The sequence below is a fragment of the Lissotriton helveticus genome, chromosome 8 (genome assembly GCF_964261635.1).
Source record: "Lissotriton helveticus chromosome 8, aLisHel1.1, whole genome shotgun sequence".
NCBI classification, from domain to species: Eukaryota; Metazoa; Chordata; class Amphibia; order Caudata; family Salamandridae; genus Lissotriton; species Lissotriton helveticus.
Genome location: NC_136069.1, coordinates 284,109,708 through 284,128,503, shown reverse-complemented (window position 1 = coordinate 284,128,503; position 18,796 = coordinate 284,109,708). Strand labels below are relative to the sequence as shown.

Sequence of the window (18,796 nt, the reverse complement as noted above, 5' to 3'; positions counted from 1 at the left end):
ATTCCAAACTTTGCTACAAAGATGGAGCCTTTGAGGGAACTTACTAGGAAAAATGTAGAGTTCGTCTGGGGTAGCAAGCAACAAGAAGCACTTGAGAATGTTAAAGCTGAAATTGTGGCTGCACCCACATTTAAACCTTTTTGCATGAATAAGGTATGCATTCTTACAGTGGATGCTAGCCTTTATGGTTTGGGGTGTGTGTTATCACAACAAGCCGGGAAGGAAGAATGGAATGTAGTGTTTGCTTCACGTACTCTCAGTGTGTTTGAAAGAAAATATTCTGTGATTGAAAAAGGGTTGTTAGGGTGTGTTTGGGGTGTTGAACACTTCTGCAACTAAATTTGGGGAGCTCTGTTTGTATTAAGAACAGATCATAAGCCTCTGATTTCCATTTTGTCGCCGGGTGGTGGTTCAAGAGCTACAGCTCGGATTGCTAGACTGATGTCTGTGTTGCAAGAACATAGTTTTGATATTGAATATGTTCCAGGTAAGAGCAATGTGACAGCGGATTGTCTTTCCAGACTTCCTTGTGATGAAAAAGGTGTAGGTGAAGGTGTAGGTGAAGAAGAGGAAGTGGTAGCTAGTATTTCTGAAATTGTTTCTGAGAAGTTTTGTTTCATTACTGAAGAGATGTGGAAACAGATTATGAGTGAAGATGAAGTTTTGACAAAAGTAGTGGAGGACATAAAGATTGGTTGGCCGTCTAAAAATGAGGTTCCTGATGAAATGGTTCAATTTTGGAATGTATCCAGTGAACTTCTCACAGAGGGTGATTTAGTTTTGAGAAATGGTAAGTGTATTCCTCCCTCAACGCTTCGCAATCGCATTTTGGGGATGAGCCATGAGAGCCATCTGGGAATGTCGTCTATGAAGAGGTTGATCAGGTCGGTTTTTTGGTGGCCTGGGATAGAAAGATTCATAAAGTGGTCAGGGAGTGTCCAGAGTGCATCAGGAGTGATAAGATGTGTAGACGTGATCCTGCACCGTTAATTCCTGTAAAATGGTGTAGTCAACCTTGGCAAAAGGTAGGTTTGGATATTGCTGGACTATTCAATTTCTTACCTCAGGATTGCAGGTTTGCGTTAGTGGCAGTAGACTATCATTCAAAGTGGCCTGAAGTTAAGTTAGTGCCGCATCCCAGTACTGATGGTGTGATTTTATTTCTAAAAGAAATATTTGCTCGTGAAGGGTATCCAGAGGTGTTGATTTCCAACAACGGCGTACAGTTTAAGTCTAACCAAATGTTAGAGTTCCTTAAGTTTTACAACATAAGGCGAATGACTTCTGCGTTGTATGAACCACAAGGTAATGGACAGGTGGAGAGGTACTATAGAGTACTGAAACAGGACATACTTTGGGCACGTGGTTTTGGTTCTCTTTGGAAGGAAAAGTTGAGAGAGAAACTCTGGTTGTATCGTATAACACCACAGTCCACTACGGAAGTTTCTCCTTTTCATTTGTTGAGAGGTAGAGATCCTATTTCTAAGCTGTGTCCCTGGTGGTTCAAAAATGCGATGAAGAGTGGTAATTCAAAAGTTAATTTGGAGGAATTAGCTCAGAAAATTGAAGTAAAGCAAGACAAGAGTAAAGCATATTATGATTCTCGCATGAAGGTAAAGGAATCTTCCTTTACTATTGGAGAATGGGTGAGGATAAGGAAACCAGGACATGTTTCCAAAGGAGAACATACATTTGGTAAACCTATTAAGGTTGTAAAAGTTAATCGTAACAGTGTAGTTACACAAGACGGAAGGGTATGGAATGTGAGGCGTGTTGCCAAGTGTGTTTCCTATTTGTCTTGACTTTGTATTCTTTAGGGGAGAGGTGTGTTACATTGTCACATATTGTTTCCTTCTGCATCTCCATTTTAATATTTTCATATTCTCTCCACATTGCCCTTTTAATAGAATTGTTATCTTTTGATCCTGGCTCATGCCACCCTTTACTGATTCTGTTTGGAACGTTATGTAAATACTGTTATTGAAGTTACAGCTGATGATCTGGAAGCAGTTGTACTGTGCCTCTTTGATTAAAGATCTTCATCTACTATCTGGATTTATTCATTATTGGATTTCTACACTCCATCTTCTAATTATCTGTGTGTACTCTAGTTTATTTTTCACAATAGCCGTATTTGTCTATCTGGTAGTGGCACCCATATTTAAGGTGGCCTTCTATTATTAGCCAAAAAAGTGTCTGCATCAGAGATATAAACCAATCTTCTCAGACCAAAAATCATTTGGAGCGCCACTTTTCAAAGCTCAAAGTAACTTGAGGGCAAATTGGAATAGTCAAGCCTTCAGTGTATGATTGCTCCTATGATCTTAAATTTCAGTGAGACATGGACAAGATCGATTGATCTGATCATTTTACTTTGAACAACGGAGCACATGAAAGAGGGGTACCAGAGGAATGCAGCAATAAAAAGCAGACAGCAATAACTGACATTTTAAGAAAGAAGCCTAAATAATTCCTCTTGATTTAATGCCCAGTGATTCTACAGAGCTACTGGCTTCACACACGAGTGACTATTCACTTCTGTTTGGATAATGATATCTCAAAGAGGGGAACTGCATGCGTGCTTATGGTTGCATGCCTTTTCAAAAGTTCCAGATGGGCTCCAAAATAATGCCAAAATACATATGTGTTAGTTGTATTTCAGTTCAGATGGACTGTAGCCTAGCTGGAGGACTCCTCTTCCAGGTGTGGAGTTAAGGTGATTTTGCATATGGTAAAGTCCCCTCTTTGACCATTCAAGTAAACAACAGTGGCATAAATGATACACAGAGGTATTTTAATTGTTCAAGATCTACGTGAGCATATCAGCCCATCATATTTCTTCAGAGGTAGTACAACGATCAAATAGTGTAGCAAAATTAGCTTTTTGTGTTTTCCACTAACCTCATGCCCTGAAACTTCCTTCTCCAAGGGTAGAAGCCATTTAGAGAATCAGTGTCAATTCCAGTGATTGTGATGCACATTTCAGAATAACGATTTTGCAATATATTACAAATCTGTATCTGATGACTATGCACATTAAGAAATAAAGGTTTAAAAGGCAGGTTTGAAGAAGAACTAGTGATGTTCAATGGAAAGTCAGATTTCAGCATTGATGATATACGAACCTTGACAAGTTGTCGTCTCTCTTTTCCATCTGATCCAACACAGTCTATGATCTTTGGCAGATTGAGACCTCCGGCTAAACGGAACTCGGGCTTGAACGACCGGATAGTAACTACATTTTCATACTTCCCAGTCGGGTCCACCTAAAAAAAGAAGAGTAACCAGCCAAGGATAAAACTTTTTAAGAAAGGCTTAATTTAACCTGTAATGAACAGTCTTAATCTGTTCAAAGTGCAAGAAATATGAATTAACCTCTATGTGAAACAGAACTGGACCACAAATATATTTACTACTTATAAATACAGGGGAACAAAATAAATATTAAGCAACCTTTTTAATTTTGCTTTATGGAGTGTACTGTCATGGATCTAGGAAGAAAATACCCAAAAGGCGAGAACTCCTAAAGGCGGAGCTCCCACAAATTATAAAAAAAAATCACCCAAAATAATGAAGGACTGGGGCTTCAAGTTTCGAGGTGCTTGGGAAGAAGGATAGCATTTTAAAATCATTGTTTAGCAAAGTTAATTTATTACCATGCTTACAAGGGGCATTGTATGGGGTTAATTTAAATAGTAAAGTAAGAGATTCTATTTTATTTTTGCAACATGTATTTATTGATTTTCAAGATCATCACAAAGTGAAACAAGCATCTTGCAAAGTACAACATACCCAACAGAGACTAGGAATAAACTAGTACCGCAACCTGCACCACTATTAAAGTGGTTCAGAAGCAGTAATAGTACATTAACCATCAGAAGTTATGACGTAGGCAAGATGAGAGGCCTGCCAGGACTACCAGGAGTGGGCAAAGCACACGTTTGCAGGTGGGTGGACAAAGGGAGGAGGATTGGGGAGGGACGTAATAAGGGAGGAGTCTGTGTGGGGGAGAGTCTGAAATGGAAATCGGGATGAGGGATACAGTTGGGTAGTATCTATGGGTGCCAAGAACAGCAAAAGGGGTAGCAGAAGGACATGCCTTCGGTACAAAAAGAGGGAAGGTGGGAAATGCATAGCCTCAGGCTGGTTGCCAAAATGGGTAGCACGCTAGCAAGGGTTTACCTTCATTTCAGTTCCAGGATAGGCTTGTGTTTCATAATGCTTGTAAGTTTCCAGTGGATATCCATAGTGAGTTTACTTTCTTCTACTTGGCTTACTGGTTCAGTAGTGCGTGTTAAGATCGGTTTCGATTTGCTTACACAGAGGTATTTACTTCTAACTCTTAAACAGCATGAACATAGAATCAATAGTAGGAGAGCACTGTATCGAATAACAGAACTACTACTCAATATGAGTGGGTACAGAGGCATGCTAGAACATTTACAATGAGAACAGATAATAACTGTATACATATACAGAGAGATCAACAGCATCACAGTGTGGTGAGGTGCTGAAGGGACCTAGGAAGACTGACTAGAAGAGGGTGAGGCAATTCATGAACTAGAAGTGGCGCCTGTCATCTCTTGCTGAGAAGAAATATCAGGTCATTTTGTGTTCACCCGACAATTTAATTTGCTCCTCTTCTTACCCCCTTTTCAGGGTTGCATGGGAAAGCTGCCTGTTTTCAACACGCTCATCATTTCGTTCACTGTTTGAGTAATCCAAACTGTAATGCTTAACTCAATATGTGGGCTGAATCTGATCAGGTGGTAGAAAGAGTGAGGTTAGAGAGTGCATATTGATGCTGAATTTTTGAATCAAGGGGACAGTAAAAGACATTTTCTAGCAGTCTTAACACATCAAGGGGCTGGAGTTTTAAAGTGCAACAGCGAAAGGGATTCCCGTAAGGAGGAAACTTTTGCTGATGCAGATTACATGTTTCAGTACTTCTGTTTTAATGATGTTACATAGAATAAATATAAAAAAGGGTGAAATACCAAATATTTACAGATTGTGGACTTTATATTCCACCCCAGATAATGCTGTCAACTGTGTCAGTATAAAGTATGGTGTTCACAACAAACCAATCCTGCAAGTAGAGGGCTATACTTATTATCACATAAATAAGGGACTGCTGCTCCCAGATACTATGGTTGCTTAACTTTTCTAAAATAAAATGTAAAAAAATGCTCACTTTGATTTCCATGGTAGGAATAACAACGTCGTCCAAGTTCTTCAGCTTGATGATGGGCTGATCTGCTGGAATAGTTATCCCCGCTATATATAAGAAAACACGTAAAATTAGTAGATTTCTAAATGAATATGTGTCTCAATAATACATGCAGTATCTGTATCCTCGTACTGTATAAGAAATAGTGTCTTAGGAATTCTTACAACTCAATAGTCCACATCAGTTCATTGATATCAGCTCTGTTTATATTGAACTCTTTTGCTCCACTTAATGTTTCTCAAATATGTTACATTGTGCGATTGTGAACAGTGCCACTGTGAACAAAAAGATCCTGGTCACCTACACTCAGAATAAAGAGGTTCTTTAACAATTCTGCTCTGCCAAGGAACCAAGGGGCTGCATGGTGTCAGCAGCATAATCAGGAACTGATGAAGCAATCTGTGGTCAATACCACCAACTTCGAAATGTGGGTGCAGGTGATTGTAAATTCCTGGATGCTCACAGGAAGGTGGAGAAATTCCTATTACTCTGGTCAGTGGTCACCCCACAAAAAACTGCAACAGCCAAAGGAAACAAACAAGCAAAGAGAATTGTGCCAGTCTCCTCCATCATTCAAAAATCCAGACCCAACATGATCCTTTTCATCCAACTACTCACCAACCGATGCAGCAGCTTGCACAGCAATATAAAGACTGATACAGACATTCACACAGTTTAGTCACTAACCCATGCATTCAGTAAGACATATTTAATCACTCACTTATACAGTCAGTCACGCACCTACTAAATCCTCCATCCAGACACTTATACACCCACTCATTCTTCAATACACCTTGGTGTGTATATATATATATATATATATATATATATATATATATATATATATATATATATATATATATATATACACATATATATATATAACATACTTAAACTTTACAGTAACACACAGTCACTGGATGATGTCATCAGTGATGTCATTTGAGTTCTCAACAGTGATGTCACTGACTATGTCATGAATGATGTAATATCTGACGTCATCAGCAGTGCACTGCAGGGGCACGAGTAATAGCTAGCCCAACTAACTATAACAGCGGAATTTCTATGGTTTTGAATGAGTGAAATGTCCAACTAACTATACTGTCCCTGAAACCTGTTTTTTTCAGTGAATATATATATATATATATATATATATATATATATATATATATATATATATATATATATATATATATATATATATATATTCACTGAAAAAACCATAGGTTATAGACCATATATAGTTAGGAATTAGCATTTACAAAACCTTGAAAATTCACTGAAAAAACCATAGGTTATAGACCATATATAGTTAGGAATTAGCATTTACAAAACCTTGAAAATTCACTGAAAAAACCATAGGTTATAGACCATATATAGTTAGGAATTAGCATTTAAAAAACCTTATTTTACTCACACAAAACCATTGAAATTCCATATATAGTTAGTTGCACTAACTATATATCGCGCACCCGCAATCCACTGCTGATGATGTCACATATTACATCATTCATGACATGGTCAGTGACATCACTGATGACATCACTGATGACATCTCAAATGACATCACTGATGACATCACTGATGACATCTCATTTGACATCAATGACCACATCACTGATGATATCATTCATGTGACAATACAATGCATCTCTTCACACTTTAATATAACCTCTGTTACACCCAGTGTTAAATACAGAGTATAATTTTTGAAACCATTGACACACCAATACTAGTTACTACATACGCACTCAGTGATTCCTATGTTTACACACACATTCACTCATTTACCCATACAATCATTCATACATACAATCACTCATCTTTACAACACTATCATATGCACTCATACACCTATACAGACTCTCACACTCTGTCACTCATCCATGGAGTTACTCACACACCTAGTCAGTCCTGTAAAGAATCAATCACACTTCCATTTTCTAATCTATACAGTTAAACATAGAGCACCTTACATTTTGAAACACATACTAACACATAATTACTCTCTTATACAATCATTGATACAAGTACACATTGATCTGCACAGAGTCACACACCTCCCAGCCAGCCACACACACACTCAGTCTCCCATACAAATATTTGGGCAATCAATCAATAACCCATATAGTTACTCATATAGCTACTGATCAACACATGCAGCAGTTTACAGAACAACAGACATAATGATGCACAAATTAAGACAGTTTAGTCACTAACCCATGCACTCAGTGAGACACATTTAATCACTCACTCATACAGTCAGTCACGCACCTACTAAATCCTTCATCCAGACACTTCTACATCTACTCATTCTTCAATATGTAAAACATATTTAAACTTTACAGAAACACACAGTCACTGGATGATGTCATCAGTGATGTCATCAGTGATGTCATTTGAGATGTCATCAGTGATGTCATCAGTGATGTCACTGACCATGTCATGAATGATGTAATATGTGACATCATCAGCAGTGGATTGCGGGTGCGCGATATATAGTTAGTGCAACTAACTATATATGGAATTTCAATGGTTTTGTGTGAGTAAAATAAGGTTTTTTAAATGCTAATTCCTAACTATATATGGTCTATAACCTATGGTTTTTTCAGTGAATTTTCAAGGTTTTGTAAATGCTAATTCCTAACTATATATGGTCTATAACCTATGGTTTTTTCAGTGAATTTTCAAGGTTTTGTAAATGCTAATTCCTAACTATATATGGTCTATAACCTATGGTTTTTTCAGTGAATTTCAATGGTTTTTTAATAGCAAATATCATAAGCTGTCGAATGTCAAGTACGTGGTAAGAATTTTTTTTTTCGTGTTTATGCACACTGATCTGCTTTGATTGCTGCCCCCCACCCCTCATTTCTATTAGGAGTACTCTCTCTTTGCAGATAGTGAAGGGTAGTTAACGCAGCCCTTTCCCCCTTTGTAATCCGTCGTGCCTGCTTCTCTCTCCATTTGATTGATTGTTCTCTTTGGTTCATTCTCTATTTACAAACAAGCACAGAGTCGCAATACTCTGTTTAGTCTTTGCAGATAGCGAAAAATCGTGTAAAAAACCAAAAGGAATCGAGCAAAATCAGTAGGCCACTAATGGGATCTCTTTTGACCTCGCTAAAATAGAAACATTAGGAACAACCTGTTGAAAATAGCAATGCGTATGTATATAAGCGGCGTTCATTTGTGTTCACAGTACCCCTTGTTGATTGTTTCAATCGAGCATTGAATTGTTCGAAGTTAATTCTCTTAACGATCTTCTCTACCTGCAAACGAGGAAGAATAGGAATATTCTATCTCCCTTTGCAGATAGTGAAGGGTAGGTAACGCAAGCCTTTAACACGTCGTACCTATTTCATTCCTCATTGATTGATTGATTGTCCGAACATTGACTGTTTGGGAATTAGTTCTTTTTGGAGGTATTCCCTGTTTGCAAATAAACGTAGGAAAATCTTTGCAAGTAGTGAAAGGGTACGTAATGCAGACCGTTCTCCCCCGTTGTAATCTGTCATGCCTATCTACTCCCCACTGATTGATGCACCTTTTTCACCCGGACCATTTACTAGAGATACGTCATCTGGCCCGACCAGAGAGCACCCCTAGTGAAAAGGACATATGCAATAATAACGAAGTGATCACTGTATCCTGTTAACAGAAACTTTACCATGAAACAACCTGGAAAGAAAAAAATAGGAAAACGAAAATCAGTAGGCCACTGATGAACATGAACTTTTATTAAACAACGAACAAAGAAACGATAACATAACGTAATGATAAAACCTATTAATGTCCTAGAAACAAGAAAACGTTAAAATATGCCAGTGGTGAGAGACCAGAAAAACAGTAAGAGAAACCAAATCACCCCTCGCTGTCCCACCGCCTGCCACGCCCAAAAAATCGATAGACTAGGGAAAATGCAAGTCAGTAGAACATCCACCCCCACTCTGGAAACTTCCAAGGTGGGGCAGGGTTCCGGCTACGCCCAGCCGGGAGCAGCCCATATAAGGCAGGTCCTGCTGCCACGCCTCGGCCAGGAGATCCTAACGTAGGGTGTAGCCGGAGGAGAGGCCGAGACCAGCGGGACCCGGCCAGGGGATTGCCTTTACAACGCTGAACAGTTGCAGGGGGGGGGAATGTCTCCTCGACCCTCCCCTCTCTCTCCCAGTCCGGCCGCGGTGGCCCTTGAGAGTTGCAGGTAGTCCCGCCACATGCTCTTCCGGTCCGACCACCAACGGTCGGGGGGCCGAGGCCGACGGGATCCGGCTGCAGCCGATAAACCAAGAAACCCGTTCATGGGGCCAGAGCCAGGGGCGTCCGGCCGACATCCACCGGAAGCCCGGCCCGAAGACGGACGGGACACTTCTTTCTTTTATAATGGCTGCGACAACACTGGGGGGGGATGTCTTGCACATGCCTCCGACCCCCCCCTCGTCCTCATCGCCTGGTCCGGCCATAACAAATCTCAAGCGAGACGCCGTGGGGTGCACTGGGAGGGAGAGACGGTGCGAACAGGCCTCTCCCGCCTCCCCAGGTGGAGACTTCCCAGCTGCACCCTCAGCGCTCCAGGCGGTGGCATCCTAACAACTACAGTGCTGCACAGTTTCGGAACGACCTAGATAACGGTTCTTCCACTGTGGCCATGCTGCAACGTCTCGCCCGGCAGGGTGGAGCCCGTCCGCTCATGTGACCCCGCGATCGCCGGTAGCTGCCGAACTCTCAAAATGGCGGTCGACCTGGCAAGAGCGGGCCCAACATAAAGAAATGGCCCGGTCACTGGTTGACTCCACCACCGTAGTCCTCCACGACCTTGAAGATTCTAGAGGAGCCGCGGGAGTCTCCGACCCCCGATGGGGAATGACTGCCATGATCGCCCGTGGAGTGACGAAACTGTATCCGCGGGACGTCGGCGCTCCCATGCTGGCGCCAGCCTCACTTTGAATTACTACAATCCTGCAGACCTCACTTCCGGTGAAAGCACAGTGTGACCCGGTAGGAAAAATTATTGCACCCCCTCCCCTTTTTGACTGATAGTTCAAACCACCGATCCTTTCCTTTGCCCTTTTAACGGAACTTTGGACTGCCTCCCCCTCTTTTACATTTTCTAGAGAAAACAAAACATTAACCACTACATTAGCATAGCAGTTGACACCAGAACTGTTTTCAAATTGAAAACCAACAACATCTTCAACAGAATCCTTTTTGTTTCTGCTGTGACCCTGCTACAGCACAGGCATTGTCCCCAGCAGTAATTCTGCAATGCCGGTAAGAATAGCTGTGGTGCCTACTGGACTCACTCACCCCCGCGGCGCCCCACGCCGTTTTTTGCTGGGCGGCAACTTACTAGACATCACTTTCGTGCCATCTAGATTTCAGCGCGTTCTGCTGCCTTGGAACTATTCGCACAACAGACCGCTACTGACAAGAATATTTCATTATTGGTGCTGTCAATTTCAATAAATCTATTGGATAATTAAAAAGAAATTGCCACGGTCTCTTCGTTGTTTAAATGTTTTTACTGTTTTTGTTTTGTTGTATATATTTATATGTTATTAAAGTTTTATATTCCTACTACTTTGTTGGAGTGCTATATATTTTTAATGTGACACATAATTGTAAAAACTTTGATGTACAAAGAGTCATTCCTGGAATCTTCCGCTTCAGGCTCGGTCCCCTCCCCAATCACAATACAGGATGGTTTTCAGATAGTAGGAACACGTGTGGTGTGACGGATCTCATCGAGTGTGGGCCTTGATCTACTATAACTCCTTTGAAGAGGGGTGATTCTTTACAGCTGGGGCCATAAACTACATCTGCAGGGCTAGCTGATAGCCTGGACAATCGGACACAGAGAAAGAGGAGTGTCAGAGGGTGCGGTAGTGAATAGGGCGAAAGGGAGGTGTCGGGCGGGCACAGAGTGTGATTCTCAGGGAAGAGCAGCGCAGATGGGGGGAGGTTTATTGCCCATGCATAAGACAGAGAGCGGTGGTGACCAGTGACTGGGGGAGATGCTTACGAGGGTGAGGAGCCATGCTACGAATCGACAGCGTGCAGAGAGTGGGTCTGGTCAAGACATCTAAAATGGCTGCCGTGCACGACAAAAGTGTGGCATTTCAAAAAAGGCAAGATGGCGCAGACAATGTTTTTCAACACTTCCTCATTTCCTTCGAATCGAACGTTAACAGACGTTGGGGCATATTACCAAAGTTAAGCGATATTTATCGCTAACGATGCTTACCAACCAATTTTTTACCACTAAGCATCGTCAGAAATTATCGAAGATAAACCTTACTATTATCAAGGTTTATCGCAAATGCGATAATAAACGGCCGCAATGCATGAATATCGCTAAAAACTCAGCGATATTCATGCATTACCGAGCTAATACTCTTAGCCATGTTATCCACCTCCCATTGGATAACATGGCTAAGAACTGCTCAGGGCAGGTGTTACTTTTTGGAGATATTCGCGCTTAGCGCGAATATCTCCAAAAGTTGGTAATAGGAGATAGATATCTTGCATGTTGTAATGCAAGTTATTGTGGTATATGGAACTCATACCATAATCTCTCAGGAAAGCAGAAACTGATCCTTTTGGGACCGCCTAAAAAGGCCTAGGGGGTGAGGAGTACTCTACTTTGCCCCCTTTTCACGTTCCGAACTATTTTATTTTACTCTCTTCTGTAATTACACAAAATAGCAGCGATAAGATGCATCGGAGACACACAGTGAGAGAAAGGAGGCCGGAGATGAAGAAGACATGTCAAATACACATTGGAGATAATATAGTGGCAGAAGGGAAGTAAATATGAGTAAACTTACCATGTAACATAAAAATGTTGCACTCTATACTATAAGTCTCATTTTATACTACAATCACTTCGCTACAACCTCATAAATTAAAAATAAAAATGAATAATGTCTCAAACAATTTTTGATTTCTAAATATAAATTTATTCTTCAGAATTTTCTAAATTTGAAAGAACTAGTAACATGTCCTCATCAGCAATGTCCTCATTAAAAGTCTCCAATGATGATTCTTGTAACTCTATGGTCTCCAAACACTCGATAAATTCGCCATCAAGAGATTGATCAAAAAAATCATTCAAGTCATCTCCTCCTTCTGACAATATTTCATTATTGGTGCTGTCAATTTCAATCAATGTAGTGGAATCATTCAAGTCATCTCCTCGTGACAATATTTCATTATTGATGCTCTCAATTTCAATCAATGTAGTGGAATCATTCAAGTCATCTCCTCCTTGTGACAATATTTCATTATTGGTGCTGTCCATTTCAATCAATCTAATGGAATCATACAAGCCATCTCCTCCTTGTGACAATATTTCATTATTGGTGCTCTCAATTTCAATCAATGTAGTGGAATCATTCAAGTCATCTCCTTGTGACAATATTTCATTCTTGGTGCTGTCCATTTCAATCAATCTAATGGAATCATACAAGTCATGTCCTCCTTGTGACAATATTTCATTATTGGTGCTCTCAATTTCAATCAATGTGTTGGACAATTCAAAAGAAATTGCCACGGTCTCTTCATTGTGAGCCATTTTATTTTGAAATTGCTTGCTGTAAATTGCAGAAAAAAATAATCACTTTCATTTATCGTCTTTAGTAATACATAATATAAAACTAACTTTATCAAGTATTTAGTATAACAGAAGGACTGCAAATAAATAACAGAAAACATTTTTCAAATTATCTTCAAGTGTACAACATAGTTCCCCATACAAATTAACAACTCACCTTTTTAAAAGTAGCAGAAGTGTTAGTACTGTGTAAATCAAACACCAGAAATTCACCACCAAAAATTCCTCACAAATGTACCTCAGACAGTAGTATCACAAAATGGCTGTGGTTTCCTCTCATTTGACATATATACATAACCAATTAACTTTCATCACACACAAATACAAAACCAAAGTAACATTTTAATTGGTTCTAAATTTCAACACTTTCAAATGTGTTTTCCCCATGCAATTTTCCATAGGACATTTACATACGTCTACAGCCTGAATGGCTGAACGGAATTACACCAAACTTGGCAAAATGGTACATCAAACCTAAGAGGTCAGGAAGGATCTACTATGCCCCCTTATGGTCATTTCCCCCTTCGCTTTGGCCTCCTCTTGTCTCTCAATCCTACCGAGGGACAAGATGGCGGCCGCTACGGACTGTTTGGAATGTTGACAGACGCCGGAGAACCAATCAGCTTCGCAAAGCTCCGTAACGCGAAAAGTACGCGAAGCGGAGCGCTGTTACAGATATATATCTTTTTTTCAACGTTAATTTCTCAAAATCCACTGGAGCACATATATTGAGACCTAGCAAAGGCACATCGGGCTACCAGTCCCTAATATTTTGCCAAGTTTCGTGCAAATCCATTCAGCCGTTCGATTATTATTATTTTGGTTTTTTTTTGCCCCGCGGGGCCCTTTTAAAACCTCCACATCAAACCTAGGGGGTCAGCGAGGATCTACTATGCCCCCTTATAGTTATTTCCCCCTTTGTTTTGACCTCCTCTTGTCTCTCGATCCTACCGAGAGACAAGATGGCGGCCGCTACGGACTGTTTGGAATGTTGACAGACGCCGGAGAACCAATCAGCTTCGCTTCACAAAGCTCCGTTGCGCGAAAAGTCCGCGAACCAGAGCGCTGCCCGGTCCGCTGTTACAGATATATATCTTTTTTTAAACGTTAATTTCTCAAAATCCACTGGAGCACATATATTGAGACCTACAAAAGGCACATCGGGCTACCAGTCCCTACAATTTTGCCAAGTTTCGTGCAAATCCATTCAGCCGTTCGGGCTAAAAGTGAGGCCAACCGCCCTATGGAAAACTCAATGTTAAAAACACGTTTTGGGACCCCCCTTTTTTCTCGGCCCCCCCTTGACGAACCCCCCCAAATTTTCAAGGGCTGCTCAGAAACAAAATGTGCCATTTTCCTGAAAATTTCAGCCAATTCCGTCCACAAACGCCAAAGTTATTAGACATAGAATTTTCAAAAAACCCATAGAGAAAAAATCCTAACTATATATACCTACTGGCGACCGCCAGTAGGTAATATATAAAAAGAATGTATGTCTGTCTGTCTGTTTGTCCTTTATGCATTACTACACCATTCATCCGATCGCCATGAAACTTTTGGAAGCTGTTGAGAACACTCCCGCAAAGGTTTCTGGCATAATTGTTTTTTAAATATCGGCCCCCCAGGGCCCTCATATTCTTTCGAATACTGATGTACGCACAAGACGGAAAAACAAAAAATCGTGTATCCACCAGCACTCGAATAAATAAATAGAATTAAAACATCATTCATCCGATCGCCATGAAACTTTGGGAAGTTGTTGAGTACACTCCCGCAAAGGTTTCTGGCATAATTTTTTTTTTAAATATCGGCCCCCCCCAGGGCCTTCATAATCTTGCCAATACTGATGTACGCACAAGACGGAAAAACAAAAAAATCGTGTATCCACAAGCACTCAAATAAATAAATAGAATTAAAACAGCATTCATCCGATCGCCAGGAAACTTTGGGAAGTTGTTGAGTACACTCCCGCGAAGGTTTCTGGCATAATTTTTTTTTAAATATCGGCCCCCAGGGCCCTCATAATCTTTCAAATACTGATGTATGCACCAGATGGAAAAACAAAAAAATCGTGTATCCACAAGCACTCGAATAAATAAATAGAATTAAAACGACACTTTGAAATGTTTTCCATATTAAAATGAATACATTTAAATAAAAATTACACAATGTAAATTGAATGTTATCATTACGAGTTTCCTTGAATTTCCTTTCTTCGGAGATCGCAGCAACGCGCGACGGGTAAGCTAGTGTGTGTGTATATATATATATATATATATATATATATATATATATATATATATATATATATATATATATATATATATATATATATATATACAGCTCCCAAGTCCACCAGCCTACTGCACTCTCGAGCGGGTGCTCTTTCAGGCGGGGGTGTGCCCGCCGACCAAATCACTGCTCCCAGGTTCTCTTCAACGTTCAATCCATGAACAAGAAAACAGCACTCACAAGGGGGGGTTTAGACAATACCAATATTGTTTATTGCCAACCCAGCACAAACAAGACGCGTTTCGGCACTCAGCCTTCGTCAATTGTGATTTACGAACGCGCCGCCATTACATTTAACATTTCGGTGGTCATGCGCAGAATAGCAGGTATCATAGAAAGAGGACTAGTATATTCTACGTCCTCCAACATTCAATACTTTCCAATCATTGTATAGAACGCAACGTTCCGAAATGTAAATACATTCTATGCATTGCTTCAATCCTTATGTGAAAATAAGGCTGGATGGCAGAGCAACGTCGAGTGCTTTGGTAAAGCTACTGGCATCTTGGTGAAGAATTTTTGCACGGCAGCCTCGTCGTGACCAATGCACCATCGCCTGCTGAAAAGAGGAACTGTATTCAGCAGTGCGAGGCCTGAGTTCAAAAACGATTTTGGATTCCTGGGCACAGCGCTCCACATGAAGTAAGCATGCTTAAGTGTGACACAACCTACTAAGGGATTTTTAAGCATAATATTAAATGTGCACTCGGACTTACTGAAAGAAATATTGAACATTTCTCTTTATGGCCTACAAGTCCCATCAATCACCAGAGTGACGATGCACTGAGTCAACGCCCACTGGGGGGCTTGTTAATTAAAAGCGCCGGAAACTAATAATAAAGAGATCTCCGAGTGGCATTCTTTGCAGCCTCTGAAGATGGGGTCTTTGACCCTGAAACGCGTCAGGCGAACTAAATGATGTGAAGCAGGCAAGCATGTTTGTGAAAATAAGGCTGGATGGCAGAGCAACATCGAATGCTTTGGTAAAGCTAGTGGCATCTTGGTGAAGAATATATATATATATATATATATATATATATATATATATATATATATATATATATACACATACATACACATACATACACACACACACACACGCACACACACACACACACATACACATACATGAATCTTATGAGGTGGAGCACGGATCCTGATGTACCAACGTCAAGAAAAATAAATACGTGCTAAGAATAAAACAGCCGTTTGTGTGCAGGGTCATTGGACATAAAGTCAGGCCTAACTGCTAAAATCAAGACGGTCTCCATATCTGGAATACACCGTGTGTCAGTGAAAGTCCTGCTCTGCTTACCTTTTATTTCTAGAGTTTTTAATTATTTCCAGTTACTTCTGGACGCCCAAATGATGATGAGGTCAATACAAGGTTGCCAATTGGACGCCGGCACAGATTGTCTACATCAGTGTTTCCCAAACTGGGGTCCTCGGACCCCCAGGGGTCCGTGACACATTCCCAGGGGGTCCGTAGGCAACAGTTTTAAAAGCACAGACAAGTTTCTTGTATAATTAGCAGCTTTCCAGCAACAATAAAAGTGTCAAGATAATGGCAGTGATTAATGTACCTGCTGGAGCTGAGGAGAGTTTTGTTCAGTGGCAGCTTTGACTTAACTAATGCAGCACAGAGGGTTAATGTGCCTACTGCAAAGAACATGTAACATGCATTTAAAAAAGCAGTATTTCATGTGAATAGATTCGTGGTTACTGCTTTTATCAGAGAGATTCTTTGCTTACTGTGCACTTCATTATAAGTGACAATCGTAATGTAGCAGAGGGTCTTATAAACTGTCATCAAAGAGCTGCTTGCAAACTGCATGGTACCCGTTAGTAACTTATATTTTTCCCAGTTATTCATTATCCTGATGCTGCTAAATAGATCTATTTGGGTGGAAATATATTTTTAATGTTAAAGTCAGTGCTAGCCACTGTGTTATGTTCTGAAACCTTGAGGTTTTTTTTTTCAGACCAAGCACTCTTTAAACATTTTATATACACACTGATTTACATGTATGATTCAATGTCTCTATATGTGTGTGATGTAAAGTGCTCTGATATCCTCCAATGGTATGAGAGATGCTATAAAACAAATGAACTACATGTGACAGAGGGGCTATTACTTCAAAATAAAATATTAAGGGCCAAATGTACTATCTGTTTTTATATGTGCGAACGGGTTCGCAAACCCGTTTGCGCATGCAAAAACCTATTGGGCCATGTACATTGCCTATTTCGCGAGTCGCAATTTGTTTGCGACTCGCTAAATACGTTTTGCAACTTGCTATTTGGAAGGGGCATTCCCTCCCAAATAGCGAGTCTCAAAACCATGTACAAATGTTTGACGGTCGCAAAACATTCGCAATCACCACCTACTTCAAGTAGATGTTAATGCATTTTCAAATGGGAAGGGGTCCCAAAGGGTCCCCTAGGGACCCCTTCCCTTTTGCAAATGCATGCAAAATAATTTTTTAAGGGCAGGCAGTGGTCCCAGGGACCTCTGCCTGCTCTTAGAAAATGAAACAAAAACGTTTCATTTTCTTTTTTTTTAAATGCATGGTAAACGGGTTGCATTTTCTTTTTAAAACTGCTTTATTTAAAAGCAGTCCCAGACATGGTGGCCTGCAGAGCCGAGCAGGCCACCATACCTGGGAGGGCTGGCATTCCTAATGGCCTCACAAATTGCGAGAGGCTCTTTAATATTAATGAACCTCGCAATTTGCAACCCCATTGGGAATCCCAAACAGTGTTAAACACACTGTTGTACATTTCATTTAGCGACTCGCAATTTGCCACTCGCCATGTGTCGCCAACTGCGAGGCGCTAAATGAAATGGTCTTACATCTGGCCCCAAAATCCTTAGTACTTTGAGTATTTGTTTTGTGTGCACACGTGTGTATTTTTTTCGAATTACTGTTTTAATATTTGAAATTTAACTCATACAAATTGCTTGGGGGTCCCCGGCTTCCAGTGGTGACTCAATGGGGGTCCTCAGGAGTCAAAAGTTTGGGAACCACTGGTCTACATCAAAGTCCTGCACAAAAGTCAAGATTTCATGCGAGACCCCTTTCCACCAACCAATCTGGATTTTCCTTCATTTACTGAGACGGGCCCGAAAGTACGAAAGGCGCAGTGGGCAATGCACCCCGGGGGAAGACCCAGATACCTGCCCACTCTCTGTCATTTAATAATTGCCTGTAATTCGAAATTAAACGGCGAAGATTCATCTCTGAACAATGGCGGCCCCAACTAAGGACCTATTATCAAGAAAATGGGGCGACGCGGTTCGCCCGCCAGCGCACTTGGATTGAAAGTCTGCTGGAATATCAAAGATCGGGCAGCTCCCATACTGGGGCGGTTGAGAGGAGGCAGGGGCGGGGGTCAAGGCGAACAAGTCTGAGGCCCTGCCTGGCCTCCTTGTGTGCTCTTCTCAGGCCCTGCTCCGCCCACCTGGTTTGGATGCACAGCAGAATCCTACACCCTCCCCACCCCCTCCCCCACATCTGCTTATCTATGAGACGATAACATAAAACGTGAAACTTTGAATAATACAGGCCTATTAAGGGAGTCTATATCTGGGACACCTAAGGGTCCGCACTACAGACCAGCACGGGCGGCAGATTATCTTTAGAGGATGATTGTTTTGTAGAACC

At 40.9% G+C, this 18,796-nt stretch overlaps 1 protein-coding gene across 1 annotated transcript in view; it reads right to left on the bottom strand.

Moving 5' to 3' along the window:
* The window catches only part of ATM (ATM serine/threonine kinase), a 1,424,234-nt gene that overhangs the window by 124,876 nt on the left and 1,280,562 nt on the right, over window positions 1-18,796 (bottom strand). The window contains exons 54-55 of the mRNA XM_078657051.1: window positions 5,195-5,277; window positions 3,126-3,266 (exon numbers count right to left, since the gene is read on the bottom strand). Coding sequence (XP_078513177.1) covers window positions 3,126-3,266; window positions 5,195-5,277 — 224 coding nt within the window. The remainder of the gene's footprint in view (window positions 1-3,125; window positions 3,267-5,194; window positions 5,278-18,796) is intronic.